General features: G+C 43.2%; 1 protein-coding gene across 3 annotated transcripts in view; it reads right to left on the reverse strand.

Moving 5' to 3' along the window:
• The window catches only part of CRAMP1 (cramped chromatin regulator 1), a 41,477-nt gene continuing 20,691 nt past the window's right edge, over nt 1–20,786 (reverse strand). For all 3 annotated transcript variants that reach the window (XM_075830381.1, XM_075830380.1, XM_075830379.1), the window contains exons 10-21: nt 19,790–20,770; nt 15,730–15,904; nt 14,559–14,740; nt 11,156–11,224; nt 9,893–9,974; nt 8,542–8,643; nt 7,534–7,715; nt 7,374–7,430; nt 5,941–6,175; nt 5,536–5,694; nt 2,685–2,830; nt 1–1,272 (exon numbers count right to left, since the gene is read on the reverse strand). In XM_075830381.1, coding sequence (XP_075686496.1) covers nt 1,105–1,272; nt 2,685–2,830; nt 5,536–5,694; nt 5,941–6,175; nt 7,374–7,430; nt 7,534–7,715; nt 8,542–8,643; nt 9,893–9,974; nt 11,156–11,224; nt 14,559–14,740; nt 15,730–15,904; nt 19,790–20,770 — 2,538 coding nt within the window. In that variant the 3' untranslated portion in view covers nt 1–1,104. The remainder of the gene's footprint in view (nt 1,273–2,684; nt 2,831–5,535; nt 5,695–5,940; nt 6,176–7,373; nt 7,431–7,533; nt 7,716–8,541; nt 8,644–9,892; nt 9,975–11,155; nt 11,225–14,558; nt 14,741–15,729; nt 15,905–19,789; nt 20,771–20,786) is intronic.

The raw sequence follows: 20,786 nt of genomic DNA on the forward strand, positions 1-20,786 counted from the left end.
TTCACAATAATCTAGAATAATCTTTATTCTGCAACATTTCCAGCCTCTGATTCTTAATCTGACATAACCACAGTGTTCACAGTCTGCACGCAGCTACAAGGACTGGCGATCATTCTGCGGTTCGATCTATAACCACATGGTTCCCAGCAAACCAACAACTTTCTCAAGAACAAACACTGTAAATAAAGAGGAAACTTTCCTCCCTAGACCAGAGTCAGATGGGCAGCTACTATGTCATTGCTCATCTTACGGACAGCGCCCCTGCAGGAAACACTAGGTTTAACACTCAACCAATTTAAATCAATTGGTATCTTAAAGGATGTGAGGTCCTCCAGTGCTAGAGACTAGAGGGAGGTCTCAAAGGGCAACCCTCTCATCCAGCTTTCCCATGCCCTATAGCACATGACCCCTGAATGTCATTCACGGACAAGACCGCACATTAGATTTTTTGCTTCCATATAAAACAAAGAACAGAGAAAAAATTATAAAAAACCAAAAACACAACACAGAAAGAAATTGCATATTTTGCACCAAGCCCACGATGAAGTCCGATTCATTATGGCTTATTTTCTTCGGCAGAGTAATGCATTGTGTAGTTGAGCGATTTGCTTTACGGGTCCAATAAACAGAATGATTGTTCCAAGGCTAGCAGATGTATGATGCTCCATAATAAAAATCTTCCAGAGGACATAACCCAGATCCTTATGTACAAAGCGGCTGTAATCTGCCGTCACTGCGGGGGTTTGGTTACCGTCCTATACATCCAGACTATGGTAATCAAACGGTCTCAGAACTTACTGCATCTAGTCACTTGCTGTACATCCCAAACTGCCATCACAGATGACAATAGAAAGCGGTCACAAGCGGTGACACCATGAACTTTAAATACTGCATTATAAAACAACGCTTCGTATCTTCACCCAATGAGCAGGACAGGTCCATAAACATCTATACAGAGCTGGCCGATAAAACAGGTACACACGGATTCCTATGGGCATTACATATAGTGTATAGCTTGTGCTGCCAGGACTGGGCGCGCTGCCTAAGACAGCCAGAGTTTTCAGCATATTATCACACAGTTCTGTAGGTGTATTTAGGGCCATCCTAAGAAAGGTCACGTATGGGATGCCCATTCCCAGGGCCTCCGGCTTCAAACAGCGCTTCCCTTCTTGCATTGTCAGTGGCAGAAAGCTCTTGGGCCAAGTCGTTGAAGCGAGATATGTAATCTATGCTATTTTCATTCATCAGACAAGCCAGCTGGGAGTCTACCACCTGCACATAAAAAACAAAACATTAAAAAAAATTGAACACAAAACGGACCTGGAGGTGGAGTGAAGTAGGTGGTAGGTAGGTTCTAATTTTTTTTCAATTTATAGGGTATCTGAAACCAGACGGTCCTTAAAGGGGTTTTCCGGGCACAGGGTGGTTTATCACACCGATGACCTATCCACAGGACAAGTCGACAGTATATGATCGGTGGGCCTCAGACACCCAGACCGATCAGATGTTCTGGCTGCCTTGGGGCACTGGATTTTAAGCAGTGGCCGGTTTCAGAAGCAGTGGACTCTGCAGACTGTATGGTGGCCAGTGCTGGGTTACTGCAGCTTTGCCGATAGACTGTGACCGGAGTCATCTGCTTCCGGAACAGACATCCGGTGCCCGGAGGCAGCCGGAACAGCTGATCAGTGCGAGGTCCGGGTGTCAGGCCCCCACCGATCATCTACTCATGACCTATCCTGTGGACACGTCATCAGTATGAAAAACTGCCCCGTGCCCGGACAACCCCTTTAAAGCGTACACGCACCTTTTCACACCATGTCATTTTTAGGTCAATAATTCTGTTGATGAACTTCTTAATATATCTTTTAAGCAGTTGGAGCTTTGTTTTTCGGATACAGAGCTCTGCATAAACAGCGTTGATTAATAAAATTCGGGTAGTCTGCAGCCACCACTAGGGGGAGCTTACTGTAAAGTTTTCATAATTGCCTTCAATGTATAAACAGTAAGCTCGTATACTCCCTCTAGTGGTGGCTGATGAAAGGGGTTTTCCTACCATACAAAGGGATGGTATATTGCTATGATACGCTCAGGATTAAGCACCAGCAATGCTTTTTGTTCCTGCACTACAACGCTCCCAGCCACCCGCTGTACCGGTGACTACGGAAGAATCCTCAGTTCCTTCATTCTCATCCTTGACAAAATGACCACAGAGGTCAGGCCTACACTGATCACAATGGCATAATCCTAGTGATATGATTTAACATTACCAGTGGTTGCTGCAGGGGAAATGTAGTATTACATGGCAGCCATTCAGATTAATGGCCGTCCATGTACTACATGGACATATTTTGAGTCCGCCAAAACGGGAGCCACTCTTACAGAGTGGCTCTCCGTTCTGGCCCATAGAAGTACGAGCGGGGACTCCCCTCTAGAACGCCCATATTCCCTAATAGAGGAAATACGGACAGGGGTTGTCTTCACGAGACAACCACTTTAAATGATATCCATGGGCGCTAATCAACCCACTAAAGAGTTCCAAGGCACGAGCTGTATTCCGATTGGCCAAGAGGGATCATGTGGCTTGAACACCAACACTCATACATAAAGGATCTGGTATTACTGAGACTTGGGATCACAAGGTGCTGGACTCAACACTGAACTATTGTAAATTGTTATATACAAACCTCAACGACATCGGACAAGGAACGAGACACAAATGAATCTCTGGAGCTCCCATCCAGCAAGCTGGGACCAAGAAGAGACGTGCCGCTGGGGTTCCCTGCTGCTGCCGATGCGGTTTTCTTATTCTTCTCTGGAGAAATAAAGCTCGCTGCGGAGTAAAGCACCAGCAAAATTATGAATAGAAAAATGTAGCGACCGCTTCACAACCTGGCAAACATTTACTAAAGCTGGCTATGAACATAACCGTAAAGGAGCGGCCAGAAAAGACAATCAATTAACGCATATATGTCTATGTTACCAAAACGATCAGTTCCATCGGTGAGAATTATTATAGGGATTAGTTGACATTTTTCTTGATCATGACTGGTATTGCTGCAGATATCCTGCCATGTATTTAAAGGGGTTGTCCAGTCCCAAAAAATTGATGGCCCATCCTCAGCATAGGCCATCAATATCTGATCGGTCAGGGTCCGAATCCCGGCCTCCCCGCCGATGAGCTGTTTTGAAGGGTCCGCAGCGCTCATAGGAACGCTGCTTCCCCTTAATTGTTTTCGCTGCTCACACTGTGAATCGCCGACACACTTGTAGCAGCGGCGATGCAGTGTGACAGGTGATCTGCCATTATTATTATTATTATTTTTTAACTATCAAAATGTAGGAATGCAAGAATGTTTCCATTCATTGATGGCAAGCCTGGATCTGAAAAACAATGATCAATTGATACAGAGTTTATATTATACAGCGAGTTCACTTTACTTGCATAAAACCAGTTAACCCCTCTGAGCTGATTATATACAGGATTGTTCTTGACTATTACTGGTATCGCTGCAGATATCCTGCCATTTATTTAAAAGGATTGTCCAGTCCCAAAAAATTGATGGCCTATCCACAGCATAGGCCATCAATATCTGATCGGTCATGGTTCGAATCCTGGCACCCCTGCAGATCACCTGTCACACGGTGAATTGCCACGTCTACAAGTGTGTTGGCGAAAGCAGCACTTGTACGAGCGCTGCGGTCCCTTCAAAACAGCTGATCGCGGGGGTGCCAGGATTCGGACCCTGACCGATCAGATATTGATGGCCTATGCTGTGGATAGGCCATCAATTTTTTGGGACTGGACAATCCTTTTAAATAAATGGCAGGATATCTGCAGCGATACCAGTAATAGTCAAGAACAATCCTGTATATAATCAGCTCAGAGGGGTTAACTGGTTTTATGCAAGTAAAGTGAACTCGCTGTATAATATAAACTCTGTATCAATTGATCATCGTTTTTCAAATCCAAGCTTGCCATCAGTGAATGGAAACATTCTTGAATTCCTAAATCCAAAGGCTGAGAAGCCCATCCTGATCCTGTCCAATAGCTATACGGCTCGTTACAAGAGAAAGCTCTAGTATAGCTGCACTGCCCGTTACAGTTTGTCAGTTGGATATGTTCAGAATGGGATTAAAAGGTTTTCATTCACTGACAGCAAGCAAAGATCTTCAAAAGGAAATCATATACAAAGTATATTGGAAAGTTGTATAACCTCATTAACCCCTTAATGATCAGCCTATTTTAAACCTTAATGGCCAAGTTATTTTTTTACGCTTTTCCATCGTCGCATTCCAAGAGCTTAACCTTTTTTATTTTGCGTCGACATAGCTGTATAAGGTCTTGTTTTTTGCGGGACAAGTTGTGTTTTCTAATAGCACCATTTTGGGGGACATATAATTAATTGTATAACTTTTATTAACTTTTTCTTTTTTGGGAGGGGGAATAGAAAAAAAAACCAGCAATTTCACCACACTTTTTACCGTGTGGTATAAATAACACAACTTTATTCAGCGGGTTGTTACGATTGCAACGATACCAAATTGATATAGAATTTTTATGTTTTACTACTTTTAGACAGTAAAATCCCTTTTTTTTTCTCAAAATTATCTGTTTTTGTGTCTCCATATTTGAAGACCCATAACTTTTTTATTTTTCCGCTGATGCAGCTTTTTTTTCTAGTTTTTAATGGTACCATTTTGGAGTAGATGCGACTGTTTTAAAAAAATGTATCACATTTTTTTAAGGCAGGATTCACAGAAAACAGCAATTTTTGAATTGTTTTTTACTTCATCTTTTACGGCGTTTGCCGAGGGGGTTAAATAATGTAATAACTTTATAGTTGGGGTCGTTACGGACGCGACAATACCAAATATGTGTAACTTTTGTTTTGTTTTTTAATAATAAAGCAGTTTGTAAGGGGAAAAAGTGGGTTTTTCATTTTTTTTTATTTATTAAACTTTTTTTTACCAGTACTTTACTTCACTATACGATCGTCTGATCTCTATTATAATACACTGTAATACTTCTGTATTGCAGTGCAAAACGTACAGGCATCTGCTAGGCCATGCCTCAGGCATGGCCTAGCAGGCATTAACTGAGGCAGACCTGGGGGCCTTGATTAGGCCCCCCGGCTGCCATAGAAGACACCGACACCCTGCAATCACACGCAGGGTGCCAGTGGGGTGAGAGATGGAGCTCCTTCCCTTTCTCCAAAACCACTCAGTTGCGGCGCTTACTACTGAATGGCGCATCTGAAGGGTTAAACGAGCGAGATCGATTCTGATATCGATCTCGGCCGTTCGAGGAGGGATGCACCCGGCCCTCAGCTACCTCTGGTAGGGGAGAGATTTAACGGCTCCCTGCTCTGTTTATTTATTCCAACGCAACGCCGTAAAAAGGCTATTGCATCGGAATAAAGCCCGTCAGTGGCCGCTGTAAAAACACTACGGGGCGGTCACTAACGGGTTAAATAATTATTATGTTTCATTTACATAAAAGCAGAAATCCCTGTTTACATCATAGTCCGTACTTACAGAGTAAGCTGCTGAGTGAGGAGTCGGAGGAGTCGTTGGGATACCACTGAGGGTCATGACTGGGAGAGGCAATCCAACTCTGATGAGGACTTGAGGAGGGGGAAGGAAGACTCTTAGAGTTTTCATTGAGTTTGCCTGGAGAAAGAGAAACCGCTTCTCCTGTAAAACAAAAAGTAAAAAAAAAAAAAAAATCAGCACAATGTAAAAACAATATAAATAACACTGCAAGCTTTTTTTTCTTTTCCTTGAGAAGACACCTAGCTTTATAAAAAGTCAGAAATCTGGGAGCGAGCTAATGCTCTGAAGAATTGGGTACCACACTTGGCCCATGTCCGGACCTCCTCGGTTGTGATAATCCATTGTATAGTAAAACCAATATTACTGATGCCTCTACTGTGAACTCACCGTACTGCCCAGAGCTTATGGCGATCTCAATGATGGAGTCACTGATGTGCGTTGCCGGATCCCCATGAGACAGAACATCATCAGGAGGGCCAGGCAGAGAAATGTCCAGGAGAGAAGAGACATTTGGGGGAGAGAAACAAGTGCTTGGACTGCCGGGGGAGCAGATGGCTGCGTCTGGGGGACCGTTCTGAAGAGGATTCTCAGAAATAGGAGGCATGGACAAGATGGTTGATGGCTGAAAGATAAAGCAGAGATCACATATAGTTGTATAGAAGATTACGTGCACAAAGTATTGCTCAACTAGCATCAAGGGCTTCACTCATATCATAAAATGATGGCATATCGCGAAGACGCAACATCACTCTCTAAATAGAGGGGGTCCGACTGCCGGGATCGCACAAATGAAGGGGCCCCTTTTTTCCTACGCAGCAGCGCTCCCGGACATCGGCTGTAAGGGGAACTGCAGCACAGCCCTAATGAAGTGAGAACCAGAGCTGTAGCCCCTTCATTCTTGGGAACGTTGGGGGTCCCAGCAGTAGGTTAAAATACATTTTATTTATTTGTGTGTTTGTGTTTTACTGTTTTTTTTTTTTCTAACTTTTTCTTCACTATGGGGGCTGCCATTTTTTTTTTTCATCTCTGTATGTGTCGATTAACGACACATACAGACATGGAATACGGCACATACAGCCCCATAGAGAATGCAAACGGGAGCCGTTCCATTCACTATGGTGTACGCCGTCTGTGTGGGAACGGCGCATGCGCCGCTCCCACACAGTCCAAATGGAAGGTCTTCGGCCGAGCGACGTCCGGCGCCATTTTCTTGTGAACCGGAAGCCGCGGCCGGACAGTAAGAGGACTACTTTTGGTCGCGGCTTACGGACATGTGATTAGAAGCAAGCACTAGGAGCGGACGGAGCGGCGGCAGGAGCAGGTAAGTTATGTCTGTGTATGTTCGTGTTTTAGTGTGTGATTACCACTGTATGTTTGTGTATGTTTGGTGTTATAACCACTGTATGTAAGCCTACTACACTGTGTATTCGCTCAAAAAATGGCAGCACACAGTGTAGGTGGTTTGAACATTCGACCCCCTCCTTTCTCCCGGCACTAGCCAGGATAAGGGAGGGGGGATTCTGTGAGCTCACTAGAGCGAGTGTGTATTTACACCAAATTTGCAGCATAAAGCAAATAGGTTGCTTTACCACATGCCAATGCTGCAATTTTGGGAATTGCTCCCTCTAGTGACCAGCACATGGAAATGTTATAAATTAGAATCTAATTTATAATATTTCCTGACTTGTGAAAAAATGAAAAAAATTAGAACAATGTCTAATCATGTATATAATAACTGTTTAACAAAAATTTATTTTTTTTCTAGCGACACATTCCCTTTAACATAGGTACTACACGTATGCAGAGAGGGAGAACTGTACCTGGAATGGCTGAGCTGCGTCTTGCACAGGGGTTGTGGAAAGAGACATAAAAGGAACCTAGAAGGAAGAATACAGTGATATTAATAATTCAATAAGACGGAATGAACTGTGAAACCTACGAAGTTTAAAGACAGGGAGTATTCAAGATGGACAGACTCACCTCAGGACACACAGTCACGGCTGGTATAGGATCACACCTGGTTATCTCTCCCATAGGCTCTGGTAAAGTGCCAGTCAGACCATCTGAGGGAAGGGGGCCAATTACCAAGCCGTCAGTCTCCAGAACCGGCAATGAAGATGCTGGGATAATCCCTGCACTTTTAGCAGCCAAGTCAATAGCACCTACAGGGTTATAAAGAAAAGCAGGATTTTTAGGGACGAGGGCTGGACATCGTAAACAGAGTAGAGAAAACGGATTATGCCGGTGCTGTCACTACTTTGTAAAAGTTACGTTACCCCTCAAGTAGTTGTATTGCTTCTGGTCAATAACCTTTTAGGCAATGCTTAAACGGGTTGTCCAAGATTATAAAATAGTTTGGTTTTTGTCCGCCAGAAACAGCGCCACTCTTCTCTATGAGCTGTGTCTGGGATTGCAGCAAACCCCCATTCACTTTAATGGTCTTACCCATAGAGAAGTGGCGCTGTTTCTGGGGGAAAAAAAAAAAAAAAAGTGCAGACCCTTTTTATCAATCCCGAAAAACCCCTTTAAATAAGGATAGGATCCTTCTTCACTTAGATGCTCGTGAAGAAGTTGATCGGAGGAGTTTCCAAAAATAGTCACCCCCCCATGATCAAGGTCTTATTCAAGTTTGGGGAACTGCGTCAGCAAAAAGTTGCATAATAAACAAAACTTTACTGCAGGTGTGTAGATATAGGGGGTTTAGAGGCAGCAGTCACACCCAGATTCTAGTACCTGAGGGGGCCCAAGGGTCCATCTCCCACATTAGGGGACAGCAGCACTAAACACGGCACATAACATATAGGGGCCCTTTGTAATGGGGCCGGAGAGCTTCAGGCTTTACATCTGCAGCATTGGTTATAGTAAGTTGGTATGTGTAATAATCAGCCATATGTCACATGCAACTAACCGGATATCTCTGGGTTGTACCAAAACTTTTAGCCCCCTTACATTATAGAAAAGCCAGGAGAAAGAATACGAATGACTCACTTGATAAAGAATTAATGGTCGGAGCTACCAGTCCTTTGGGTACAATGGGATGAGAAACAGCTTTACTGAGGGTGGAGTGGATGGGTCTGAAGGAGCCTCGCCCTGCAAGAAAAACAAAGATGTTGCATCAGCGGCAAACGAAAAAATAACAAGGAAACAAGAAATGATCACTTCTATTCCTCAGTAGAATATTTCATATACTTTGCAATGACCCAGAGGATCCTGCCGGCACGGTAATGACATATCAGGACAAGATGACACCAGGTTGGTCTGGAGCTTCTGTAGGATTGATTCTCTAGTAGCTTATATCTGATGTTGTGCTGAGCAGGAGAGAATTTGTCATGCAAGGGAATAACAAATAATGACATCCCTTTGTTTGCTGGGGGTCTGACCTCTAGGACCGCCACTGATCCTGAGAATGAAGGGATTGCAGCGCTAGTTTAGGGGTTCTTATGGAATGTCAACACGGAAACCGCACGGACCTTCTTATAGATGAAAAATGGTCCGTTTATTGCAGACGCAAATCTGACCGGCTGATGTAAATAATCACACGAGCGTGTAAGATTTGCGTCTGCAATAAACGGACCATTTTTCACCTATAAGAAGGTCCGCGTGGTTTCCGTGTCATCCGTTTTTTTTCCTCTGCGAGCACTTCCTAGTTTCACCTTGTTTTTTGCTATAGAAATGCAGAAAAAAAAGTGAAAAAGTGAAAAAACAAACAAACAAAAAAACCAGACAGTACACGTATGATGTCAGTGTGCTGCCCGTTTTGTTTTTTCTTTATGCACCCATAGACTTCAAAGAGCGAGTCTGTTCTGCAAAAACGTACCAGTAAAGCACGTCGTAAGATTTTCGCAACGGACAAATGCACAACGAAAAAATGTGTAAATAGCCCCATTGAATTGCATGGGTCAGTGCGCTGTCCGTTATTAAAACGGGCAGCCCATTAACAAGAAATCAGTTCGTGTGAATAAGGCCTTAGACATTCGATAAAAGCGTGATTGACTGCTTGGATCATGCAGGGCCCCGACCTCACTAAACAAATGGCCGCACATGATCCTTACATGTCTTGGCTATACAGGCAGCAATGTATGGATGGGACACAGGAGGTCAATAATAGTACATCAAATTAAAATATACATTATCAAATATATATAAAGATCATCATTTTTTCTATCTATGTCTATCATAAAAGCTCTGGATTAGCGCTCCGGCTATGGTTGTTGATTCAGAGTCCTTGTCTTCTGCCAGGAAACCGACAGCAGGGTCGTAATTTTGGTCATTGCATACCATAAACGTGGTGTTCCTCATAGGGAACATGTAAAGTGGCGCATGATTATTACATCATTACCTGTGACTGAAGAGTTGGAGAGGATGGAGAAGGAGCAGACATGTGGGAAGGAATTGCCGGACGGCCGCGGGAGAAGCGTCCTCTGTGAGGAAAAACGTCAAAATGAATGGTCAAAAAGAGGAGCAATGAGAAACATTGGAACATAAACCAGACATTTTAATATTACAACGGTACATTACCGGATAAAGTGGTCTCCATGACTGTCTAGTGCGGAACTTCATAGTGACATGTCTGGTGACAAGTTTAGGCAATGCTCGGAACTAAATACATCAGCAGAAGCTGGACAAGTCTCTGGTAGTTTGCTACAATGTATCAGTCTGGAGACCAGGCTGTATAGCTCGAGAACATTGCCTAGACTGGATACAATGGAATTCACTTCTCAGTTGAGAGCAGGACTAGCTATATAACTGTTTGCAGCCTCTGAATATAAACAAGACTGTTCTCATTCACTGACAGCAAACAAATATCTTAACTGAAACACAAAGTATATTAGAAAGTTGTGGAACTTTTCATTTTCTAAAGTGAATAAATATTATTTACATAAAAATGAAAACCGTTATAAAGGGGTTATCCAGTTCTTTAGAATTAATGGCCTATCCTTAGTATGGGTCATCAACATTAAATTGGTGAAGGTCTGACTTTTGGCGCCCACGTCGATCATCTATTTTAAGGGGCTGCGGCACTCTGGAAAGCACTGCGACCCCCTCATTGTCTTCCAGGCACAGCTCAGTATTTTAGTAGCAGCTATGCCTGGTATTGCAGCTCGGCCCCTTTCACTTGAATGGAAAGAATTTGTCCTTTTTCTAAGTAGTCAGTAGTGAAGGTCTCAACCTCGGCCCTGTTGGCATTTTGGGGGTACATACACCATACACAATAGTACCCACTAGCTCAGCTGTGCCAGAGCAACATACAGAGGCAAAACAAAGCCCTTTTCCCAGATTACCAAATTGTGAGTAGGTGCATTAATAAAACAGAACTTTTATTAAATATAAAAAAGTTCTAAAAATTATAAAAAATTTAATATTTAATAAAAGTTCTGTTTTATTAATGCACCTACTAACAATTGGGTAATCTGGGAAATGAGCTTCAATTGCCTTTGGCAACTTGGTGTTATTAATAATTAATTTTGCCCGCCAGTTACCTGGATTCTGTATATTTGTGGTCGTACATAACGTGGTACAGATGCCCAAACCCAATGGCAATGTATCCGGGAGCCGGGGTGTATTTAATGTGAGGATTTTATTCACTCTCCGAAATGCTTACCTGGACAACTAAAGGTTTCCGCAGGTGTCTACTTCTCGGCTTCTTGGGCTTCGGTAAGAAAAAGTCAGACTGAAGGGAGAAGAAGAGATATAAAAGAGATTAGTGTCATGAAGGGAAACAAACTTACAAAAGAGGGAATTTCTTTACCAGTGGAGGAATGAAGTCAGTTTTCACATTAACACGGGACTCATTCATGAGAAGTACGATGTGCAGCGTAATCCTGCTCTAGAAGTAAAGCTGGCCATATACCTTATATCACGGTCGGCCTAACATTCGTTTGGCCAACAGTTACCCCCCCCCCCCAATACATACGCATGCTCCACTCGGCTAAGCGTGCCTCTATTGTCAAACGGGGAGACAGGAATAAGCAGTTGCCAGACACCTCTGGTGACGGGCAATATCCCTTGAGAACAAAGGATCACTGCAGGTTGAAATCCAACATCTGTTTTCGGGGAGAATGGAGACGACCCCATACAGATCAGATGTTCGGCCGGTCTCGCCAAAATTGTTGAATTGAGCCGACGTTCATATAGCGTATGGCCACAGCTTTAGGAGACAAAGCAAAGCTAACCTGGAGTGTGGAGGAAATAATATGGATTTCCTGGGACCAATAAGCAATTATGCCAACTTCTGATTTAAAAGGCTATGGAAACTTATGTAGGTTTCTTTTTTTTAACCTATTAAATTTATGATCTAGGTGATTAAAAGCGTATTAACAATTGTCTTTTATTAAAAATGTTATTTCGTTTTTCCGATACAGCTGCAATGTATCCCTTATTCGCAGCTTCTATTTATAGAGGATTCATAGAAGCTGTATTAGAAAAACGAAAATAATATTTTTTTTTTTTATAATGGTCAATTGAAAGAAAAAAAACAAAAACAAAACATAATTACCAAAAACAGATTTAGTAAGAAAAACAAAACAAAAACAACAACTTACAAAAAGGTGTACATAGCAATTAAAGTGAAATTCCACCTTTTAACAACGTATCACACTCAAAAAGTAAATAAAACGTTGTGTAACTTTGCTTTACTGTTTTTGCATGGATTTAAAAGTTATTTTAAACGCTTGCTGGATTCGTTTTGTCCAGACAGCGCTTTAGCTCGATTCTGCGGTCAATCATGTGACCTAACTATGTGCATGCCACCTGAGCTCCCACAATGCACTGCTCTCTGGTATTCGGAATCCAGCGGAAATCTGAATTTATCTACCTTTTCATATTGCAAAATCATGTGATTGAGTTACCGTGCTGCTCTGAGTTTGGCACTTTCGCAATTTTTTTGGATGAGGCAAGGCGAAAAAAAAAAAAAAATAAAACAACGAAGGCCTTTTGGAGAAAAACACCAACTAGATGAAAAAATGCCAAACCAACCGTTTGCTAAAAAAAACGCCACTGACCCAAAAAAACGAAAGGCAAAAGAAGAAAACGCCACCGAAAAGAACCTTGTAGCCAGACACAGCCTTGCCCCCCCCCCCTTGACACTGGATCGCCAGTGGATAGATTCGACAGATCCGCAGCAATCAGATGATCGATGGGCCGTTTTCTATTTAACCGATTCAGGACCGGTCTATTTTGAGCTTTCAGGACCAGCCACCATTTAGCCATTTTTATGACACATTAGTTAAATGGCTAGAACTTTTTTTATTTGTTGGGCTACCAATGTGGTTTTTGCGATGTTTTTTTTCATAGACAATGCAGGTTTTATTTTTGTATCATTTTTATCCTTTTTCGCGATTTTAGAATTTCTAGGCTTATAGTTTGAAAATAGTAGAAAAAAATATATACTTTTTTTTTACTTTTCAGCTAATTTTTTCTGGTAATATCGTTTTACCGTAAAATAGACCTTTTATTTGTGATCGTTATTGTCTACTGTAAATATTGATATGTTACACGTCTATTTTAGGGTAATTGAGTCTGGGCTAGCGTCACCACAGTGATTGGTGAGGGGAACGTTTTTTGGATGGGTATTTTATGTGTATTTGTTAGTTTATTTTTACTTTTTTATTATTAGGGTCTGTCCTTCAAAAAGGTCAGAAAAGACCTTTGGGGGCTTTACTTTTTCTTCTTAAAGAGGCTCTGTCACCAGATTTTGCAACCCCTATCTGCTATTGCAGCAGATCGGCGCTGCAATGTAGATTACAGTAACGTTTTTATTTTTAAAAAACGAGCATTTTTGGCCAAGTTATGACCATTTTTGTATTTATGCAAATGAGGCTTGCAAAAGTCCAAGTGGGCGTGTTTAACATAAAAGTCCAAGTGGGCGTGTATTATGTGCGTACATCCGGGCGGTTTTAATACTTTTACTAGCTGGGCGTTCTGATGAGAAGTATCATCCACTTCTCTTCAGAACGCCCAGCTTCTGACCGTGCAGACACAGCCGTGTTCTCGAGAGATCACGCTGTGTCGTCACTCACAGGTCCTGCATCGTGTCAGATGAGCGAGGACACATCGGCACCAAAGGCTACAGTTGATTCTGCAGCAGCATCGGCGTTTGCAGGTAAGTCGATGTAGATGATACTTCTCTTCAGAGCGCCCAGCTAGTAAAAGTATTAAAACCGCCCCGATGTACGCACAGAATACACGCCCACTTGGACTTTTACTTTTAAACAAGCCCAGTTGTACTTTTGCAAGCCTCATTTGCATAAATACAAAAATGGTCATAACTTGGGCAAAAATGCTCGTTTTTAAAAAATAAAAACGTTACTGTAATCTACATTGCAGCGCCGATCATAGCAGATAGGGGCTGAAAAATCTGGTGACAGAGCCTCTTTAAACAACTTATTTTTCCACTGTAACTGGGGCTGCACAAGAGTCCCAGTTACAGGGGATATCGGCCCTCTTGTAATGACTATAGTCCCTAATGGGGCTGTGCTGGGTCTAATGAGACCAGGCATTAGACCAATAACGGCATCCCAGCAATCATGTGACCAGTCATCACAGGATCACGGGACCACAGAAGCTCATTGAGCGCTGTGTAGAAGCGATCAGAGAAGACAGAAAGAGCAAAAGCTGCTTCTATCGTCTCTTCATGCACATCTGACATCCTCTAGAATGACGTGCAGAGACCTATATATTTGAACACCAGGGGGTGCTATTACAAGCGGATAATTGCCATATTTCTGCGAGGAAACATTTTTAGGTAATAAATTTATGGATAGGTAATAAATAGGATAGGATAATAAATTCATGATCGCTAGAACCCCCACCGATCATGAGGATCCCGTGTCTCCATCCTGCACCCCCTGCAGTGAGAAGGAGCTTGAATCGAGCGGCCGTCGATCTCCATTCAATGTCCATGAAACGGAGCTTGTAAGGCTTTCCAGTTTTGCCCAATACTTCTGCAGTGGTGCGATTGTACAGCACTGTAGAATATGTCGGCGGTACATAAGCAATATACTCACACTAACTGCATCCAAGTGCTGGCGACCTGCCACCTCGGACTCTTTGTTGGGTGAGGAGATCTTGGCATGACGGCTGTTGGGCGGAAGCATGGTGGGAACTGCAAACACTGCTCCATCACTACTGGTTGTCACAGATCCCAAAGGACCACCAAATAGAAGTGGCCGCGAAAGATTCCTGAAACCTGCATCCAAGAAGACGACACAAGCACAAGATGAGATATATATATATTTGTAATCACGCCATGATTTGCAAATGGTTATGTTTTTTGATGACTGATACTTTCTTTATAGCAATTTCCTAATCTAAGGTGATCAGAAGGTTTCCCCATAGCCGATGGAATAGCAGAGTCAGGTTCCTTCCAATGTCTTCCCTACAATCCAAACTAAAGCCCCAAGCAAATGTCACGCTACAGCCCGACCGACAGGGTGGCGGGGCAACTAAAGTTGAACTGAAAAGTTTAGTGCAACTAATGGGAGTGATAAAAATACAACATTAAGAGGGATTACTATTTAAGCAGTTGCCTTATCCATTCCTAAGTATTGGTTCACAGTAAAGCCTTCTCATTACAGGGATTATCTAATTTAGAGAACCCATTTCCTATTAGAAAAAACTAAATTAAAAGAGGGGGGGGGGGTCCCCTGTTCAGGCTCCTCATGGTTAGAGTGAAGAGTGGATACATAGAGCATCTCTGTCGGACCTGTCCTGTCCGCATTATACAGTAAAGTCATGGACATGAATTGGCACTGTAATGCTTAATCTCCCCTGGGGTGGCGCTGCAGGGAAACTGAACACTTATTGCTAGGCTTCCTGAAAGATTCCAGATGATCGCCGGGGGTCTCAGTAAGTGGACGCATTGTGATCTGCTTGTTGTCAGGTATATGTAGGAACTGTACAAAAGCAGAGAACTCTCATTTATTTTTCCAATCTTATATAAATAAATCCTAAGTTATAATTGAAATGAAAAGTTCTGAAATGCTAAAATACTTTGTATTTTAACCCCTGACAGATATAGGTTTGCTTTAAATGAACGGAAAACGTTTACATCCAGGGACTGAAAACCTGTCCTTAGCAAATCCTTCTCACAGCTGGAGTTTTGTTTCAATTGTATCGGACTAACATTACAGTTGTATTACATCAGCAGCTCAAATCTCTCCCCTGTCCTGCAGGTACCTGAGGTAGAAGTAGAAGAGAAGGTGGAGTGGATGTGCGCAGGCTGCGTCCTCAGGAAGTCTGGGTTGTGGGAGACCAGGGTGATGACTTTACCAGGCGGTGTGAGGGTCTGGTTCTGGATTGGCAGCTTTATAGGGGACGTGGCAATGGAGACTGTTTCTGGAGTCTGTGGCGGCTATAAAAAAAAAAAAAATTATAATTCAAAAAGTGGAGCAGAAAATCTTTATAAAAATGACATCCCAATATGACCCTCATTGATAACATCTAACACCTCAAGCACGAGCTTTGAGGGCATTTTGCGTTTCAACACTCACCATTTTCCAAAACCTATGCTTGCTATCAAAGAATGGAAACATTCTTATTTACAATTCTTCTAGAATATTCAAAGATGAAAGTTGGCAACCTGATAGTTGGTTACAATGTATTAGCGTAGGGAAATTGTAACTGCCTGAAGTCCAAGTGGTTTAGATCACAGAGGACTATTTAGACTGGGTGTAATGTAGCAAACTCTCATTGTATTAGATCTGCACAGGTTTCAGCCTCTGGACATAAACTAAAATGCTCCCATGTACTGGCAGCAAGCAGAGATCTTGAAACAATGAAAAATTGAAAAGAGGTGTATTAGAAAGTTGACTAACTTTAACCAGTTTCACTGGATCTCTCACCATTGAAATCAATGGTGATGCAAACAGAAACCTATGGTTTCCGTTTGTTTCAGTCAGGGTTCAGTCGACTACGCTGTTGCCGGAACGGTGACAAACGGAAACCGTTAGCAATGTTTCCGTCACCATTGATATCAATGGTGATGCAAACGGAAGCGAAGGTTTCCGTTCGACTTTTCGTTGAGAAACCTCCAACGGAACCTCTCAACGGAAAACCAACGCTGATGTGAAACGTTAACGTCCGTTCTTGTGGTCCTCTGACGGATACGCTACAACGGAAGCCACGGCAGATGTGAACGCAGCCTAACCTGCACATTTGGATTCTTTTCTCTTTACCAAGCGAGTGCTCTTTTCCTGAAGTGATGTAACAGCTGTGTGCTCTCAGTAAATCAGAGGTCTTCTTTGCTGCATCCTTCCCCTCTCACAGCATGCTGTCTTACCCACACATTGAGGAAGAGATACTGCAGCTGCATCCCCCCCCCCTCATCCCGGTCTACAATTTACTTTACAACAGTAGATGGATTTTAATGGTGACTGAAAAGGATTCTACAGGAAGAGGTAAGGGAGCACTACAGGCGGCTGGAAGGTGTGGGAGATACCACTTTCCCTTAATAGCGTATATTATAGCGTTTCACGTATTCGTATGTACTAGAGACTTATGCAAAATGCACCAGGATGTTTTTTCTTTAAAGCAGAATTATCTTTAGTTGTCCTACCTTTGCTGCATGTTTATATTCCCTTTGCTGTACAGTTTTGCTCTAATTACTTCATCTGCCTATTCCCTGTGCTCGGGATACATTTGCCCAGAGCAAAAAAATCACTGTTTGTATACGGCTGAGTACACAGTGCAATAAGCGCTCACTCCCGAGTAACCCCCTGCAGACTTGGCAGATCATAAAGGTATTCGGTCATACAGCCTTATGTTTATCGTCAACCAAGTGATCGCTCTGATCGTTCATGTGTACTGTAAGAGAGTTTCTCGTAGAGCTCAATGAGTCCCATAGGCACTGCTCAGTTAATGCACCATGTTTGCCCACGTGCCCTTAGTATGACTGGAGTGTGAACAGAGGGAGTCACTAAAGCCTCCGGATTATTTATATACCCTGCAGAGTTCATAACCGCTTTCTCCAAGGAAGCGGATCGCCACAGGTCACACTTTTACTGGGGGGACAGGGGACGTGTAGCATTAAGCCCAGTTTGTGATGTACGTTTGGCATGTACACCCGGAAAGCTCCTGGCATACATGCTGCATTACACCAATGGAGGCCAAAAGAGTGTGCGTTTGGCCTCCGTGGACCGATTATGCGTCAATATACTGCAAAAAAAGTGTTAAAGTGTTATTAAATAGCATAGTAGACTACACTATTCCATACAAATCCTGTATATGTATATATATATATATATATATAAAAAAATGTATAAGGCCTCATGCACACGACCGTAAAAACACCCGTTATCCGCAATAACGGGCCCATAGACTTCTGTTAGTCACGGGTACCTTCCCGTTTTCTCACGGGAAGGTGCCCGTGCCGTTAAAAAAATAGAACATGTTCTATTTTTTCATTTTACGGGCCGTGCTGCTATGCTTTATAATGGGAGCACGGCTCGCAAAAGTGGCCGGCTGCCCGTGGCCGGCCGTGCTCGTAATTACGAGCACGGTCGTGTGCATGAGGCCTAACACGCGGTACAAGTTTTTATTTTTTTGACATAGGAGCCTGTGGGTGACTAATGCCACTGTATGCATTCAATGAACTTTTACATTAAACGGATGCCTTAATATGGGTGATAGAGGCCATACAGTGACATACACCACCTATAGGCTATTATGACATCCATTACCGTCACGTCAAGAAAAGCTCATGGTGTATATGTGGAACGGATGCCGTAATAGACTCTGGGCGACGGATGCCACTGTCAGCTATACATCGTAGCCTCCATTCAAAGGAAACGTCGGGAGATTTTCCAAACATATACTCTAAATGTATGGCAAAAACATGATGTGAATGGGGCCCTACATTTCATTACGGCCCGGATCTGTGGAAGTTGTTCTAGTTTAGCGGCTTTCCACTCCGGCAAATAGAGGGCTCCTAAGTGGCGAATCACCCCCCCCCCCTCTTCGAAAGACAACCAAATTGTCACCTCCGTAACCCTAAGTTTTTCCTGGTATTTTTCAATGGTACCAAAGTGATTCACAGATTTACATAAACTTATCCACACAGCACAGTCTACAGACAGGCTGCATACATAAAACTTTAAAGAAGAACCCTAGTAGTGTAATTTTTTACCCCTTTAATCAAACACCCATTATAATGAGCACATGGCAAAAGCCGTACATCATCTAAAACCTGTCGTGCGGATTAGATTGCGAGAGATGCGCACGCTTGCGGCTTCGGTGGTCGTGGGCATAGCTCCGTGTATAAACTACCAGCAGTGGAGGACGAGGTCCTATTGATCAGCCAGTTGGAAAAGGACTATGCACTGCTCTGTTTAGGGTATGTGCACACACACTAATTACGTCCGTAATTGACGGACGTATTTCGGCCGCAAGTCCCGGACCGAACACAGTGCAGGGAGCCGGGCTCCTAGCATCATACTTATGTACGACGCTAGGAGTCCCTGCCTTGCTGCAGGACAACTGTCCCGTAGTATAATCATGTTTTCAGTACGGGAGAGTTGTCCTGAAGCGAGGCAGGGACTCCTAGCATCGTACATAAGTATGATGCTAGGAGCCCGGCTCCCTGCACTGTGTTCGGTCCGGGACTTGCGGCCGAAATACGTCCGTCAATTACGGACGTAATTAGTGTGTGTGCACATACCCTGAAGGTTATTTGTGGGCATCTTTCAACTGCAATTTCCAAAAGACTATGTAACAAAATTCTACCGGTAGCACCTTACGCTAGTGCTGTAATGGGTTAGCTCTTGGGTACGGGCACTGGTAATGACGGTGGAACTTCTCGCAGGACAGATTATATTTAAAAATAATAAAACAAATTGTAGTCTTTCCAAATTCTCCTTAAAGGGACCAATCACTTCTCCTGACAGATTAGTAAATACTGGTATTCAACATAAAATCGCCATTTTAGAGCATCTTTCTGCTGCTCCTCTATTATTCCTCCAATTTTTTTTTTTATAAATTGACAACTTGGCGTTAGCATTCCCCTGGTCAAAGGGGCATGTCCCTACACAGCGAGACTGTGAGCATTGATTGGACAGTGTCAGACTGTGTAGGGACACACCCCAACTGCTAACAGCCAGTAGTCAATTTATTCAAACATTTCCAGGAGGAATAAAAGAGGAATGTTTCAAGAAAAACATGCTCCAGAATTGTTATTTTTAGGGATTCAAAGTATATACTGTCAGAAGAGGAAACAAAATATAAAAATAAAATGACCACTTACAGGTTTGGGGTTCACCTCCGTAGCTATGAGCCGTAAAAGGCAGCTCAGGAGTCTCTGTTTGTGGTTTAAAGGGGATTCAGAGTCCTCAGATTTTTTGGAATCCATCCACTCATATTCCAATTGTAACTTGCCCGGTTTGCCCAACATGAGGTAGACCTCCGCTAGCGTCAGATTTTCTGAAGTCTGGTGATTCCAGCCTTCCTGACGTAGCTGCTCAGTGAGCTGGTTGGAGTTCTCTTTGGGAGCCTTGGATGAACCGCTCTGCTCCTTCACCTGAGTGTCCAGTCCTGAAGTTTGTGTAGTGCAATTATCCTGCTGGGAGTTTGTAGTTTCCACCTTCTCTCGGCTTGGAGAGACTACGTCTCCAGAAGGTTTGACGACGGAGTCTGGAGAGGTCGGAGGACAGGCAGCGACATTATCAGCCGTCTGATTAGTTTCTGCAACAATGAGATCTTGGCAAGACTTTAAATAATGGGGTAAAGGGTCAATTAACGAGAGTTCCTCCACATCTGTAAGCGGACAGCCACATATCTCACCACTTACAGAGGTATCCAAAGTCTCTGGAGTGGCTTCGTCTGGAGTCTTTGGCCCATTTGACACCCCATTAGATGATACATTCTCCAACGAACCATTCTCAATGTTCTGCGTCTTATCTGGTGCGGCGTTACTGGGCACCTCGACTGGGTTTCCTGGTTTAGCATCCGTATTACCTCGTAGGAACTTAAGCTGTACCCGAGCTGTCCCTTGTCCTGTTTGGATGCCAAGGATCTGAGCAGGAGGTAGCAGGTAGGTGTCCTTTGAACTCTGTTTGCACTTGCCAGACTCCTGCCAGTGGACGGTACAATAGGCTTTGGAATGGACCACCCTTGCCACTCCTGGTAAAGAAGACAACTGAGCAGTTTCTGGTGGGAAGAGATAAAGTTCTTCCTTGGAGTCCTGAGACTCTACATCTGCTAACTGATGTTCATCCAGACTTTTCCTCTGAGAGAAATTGGTG

This window comes from Rhinoderma darwinii, chromosome 6 (assembly GCF_050947455.1).
Source record: "Rhinoderma darwinii isolate aRhiDar2 chromosome 6, aRhiDar2.hap1, whole genome shotgun sequence".
In the NCBI taxonomy this organism is placed as follows: domain Eukaryota; kingdom Metazoa; phylum Chordata; class Amphibia; order Anura; family Rhinodermatidae; genus Rhinoderma; species Rhinoderma darwinii.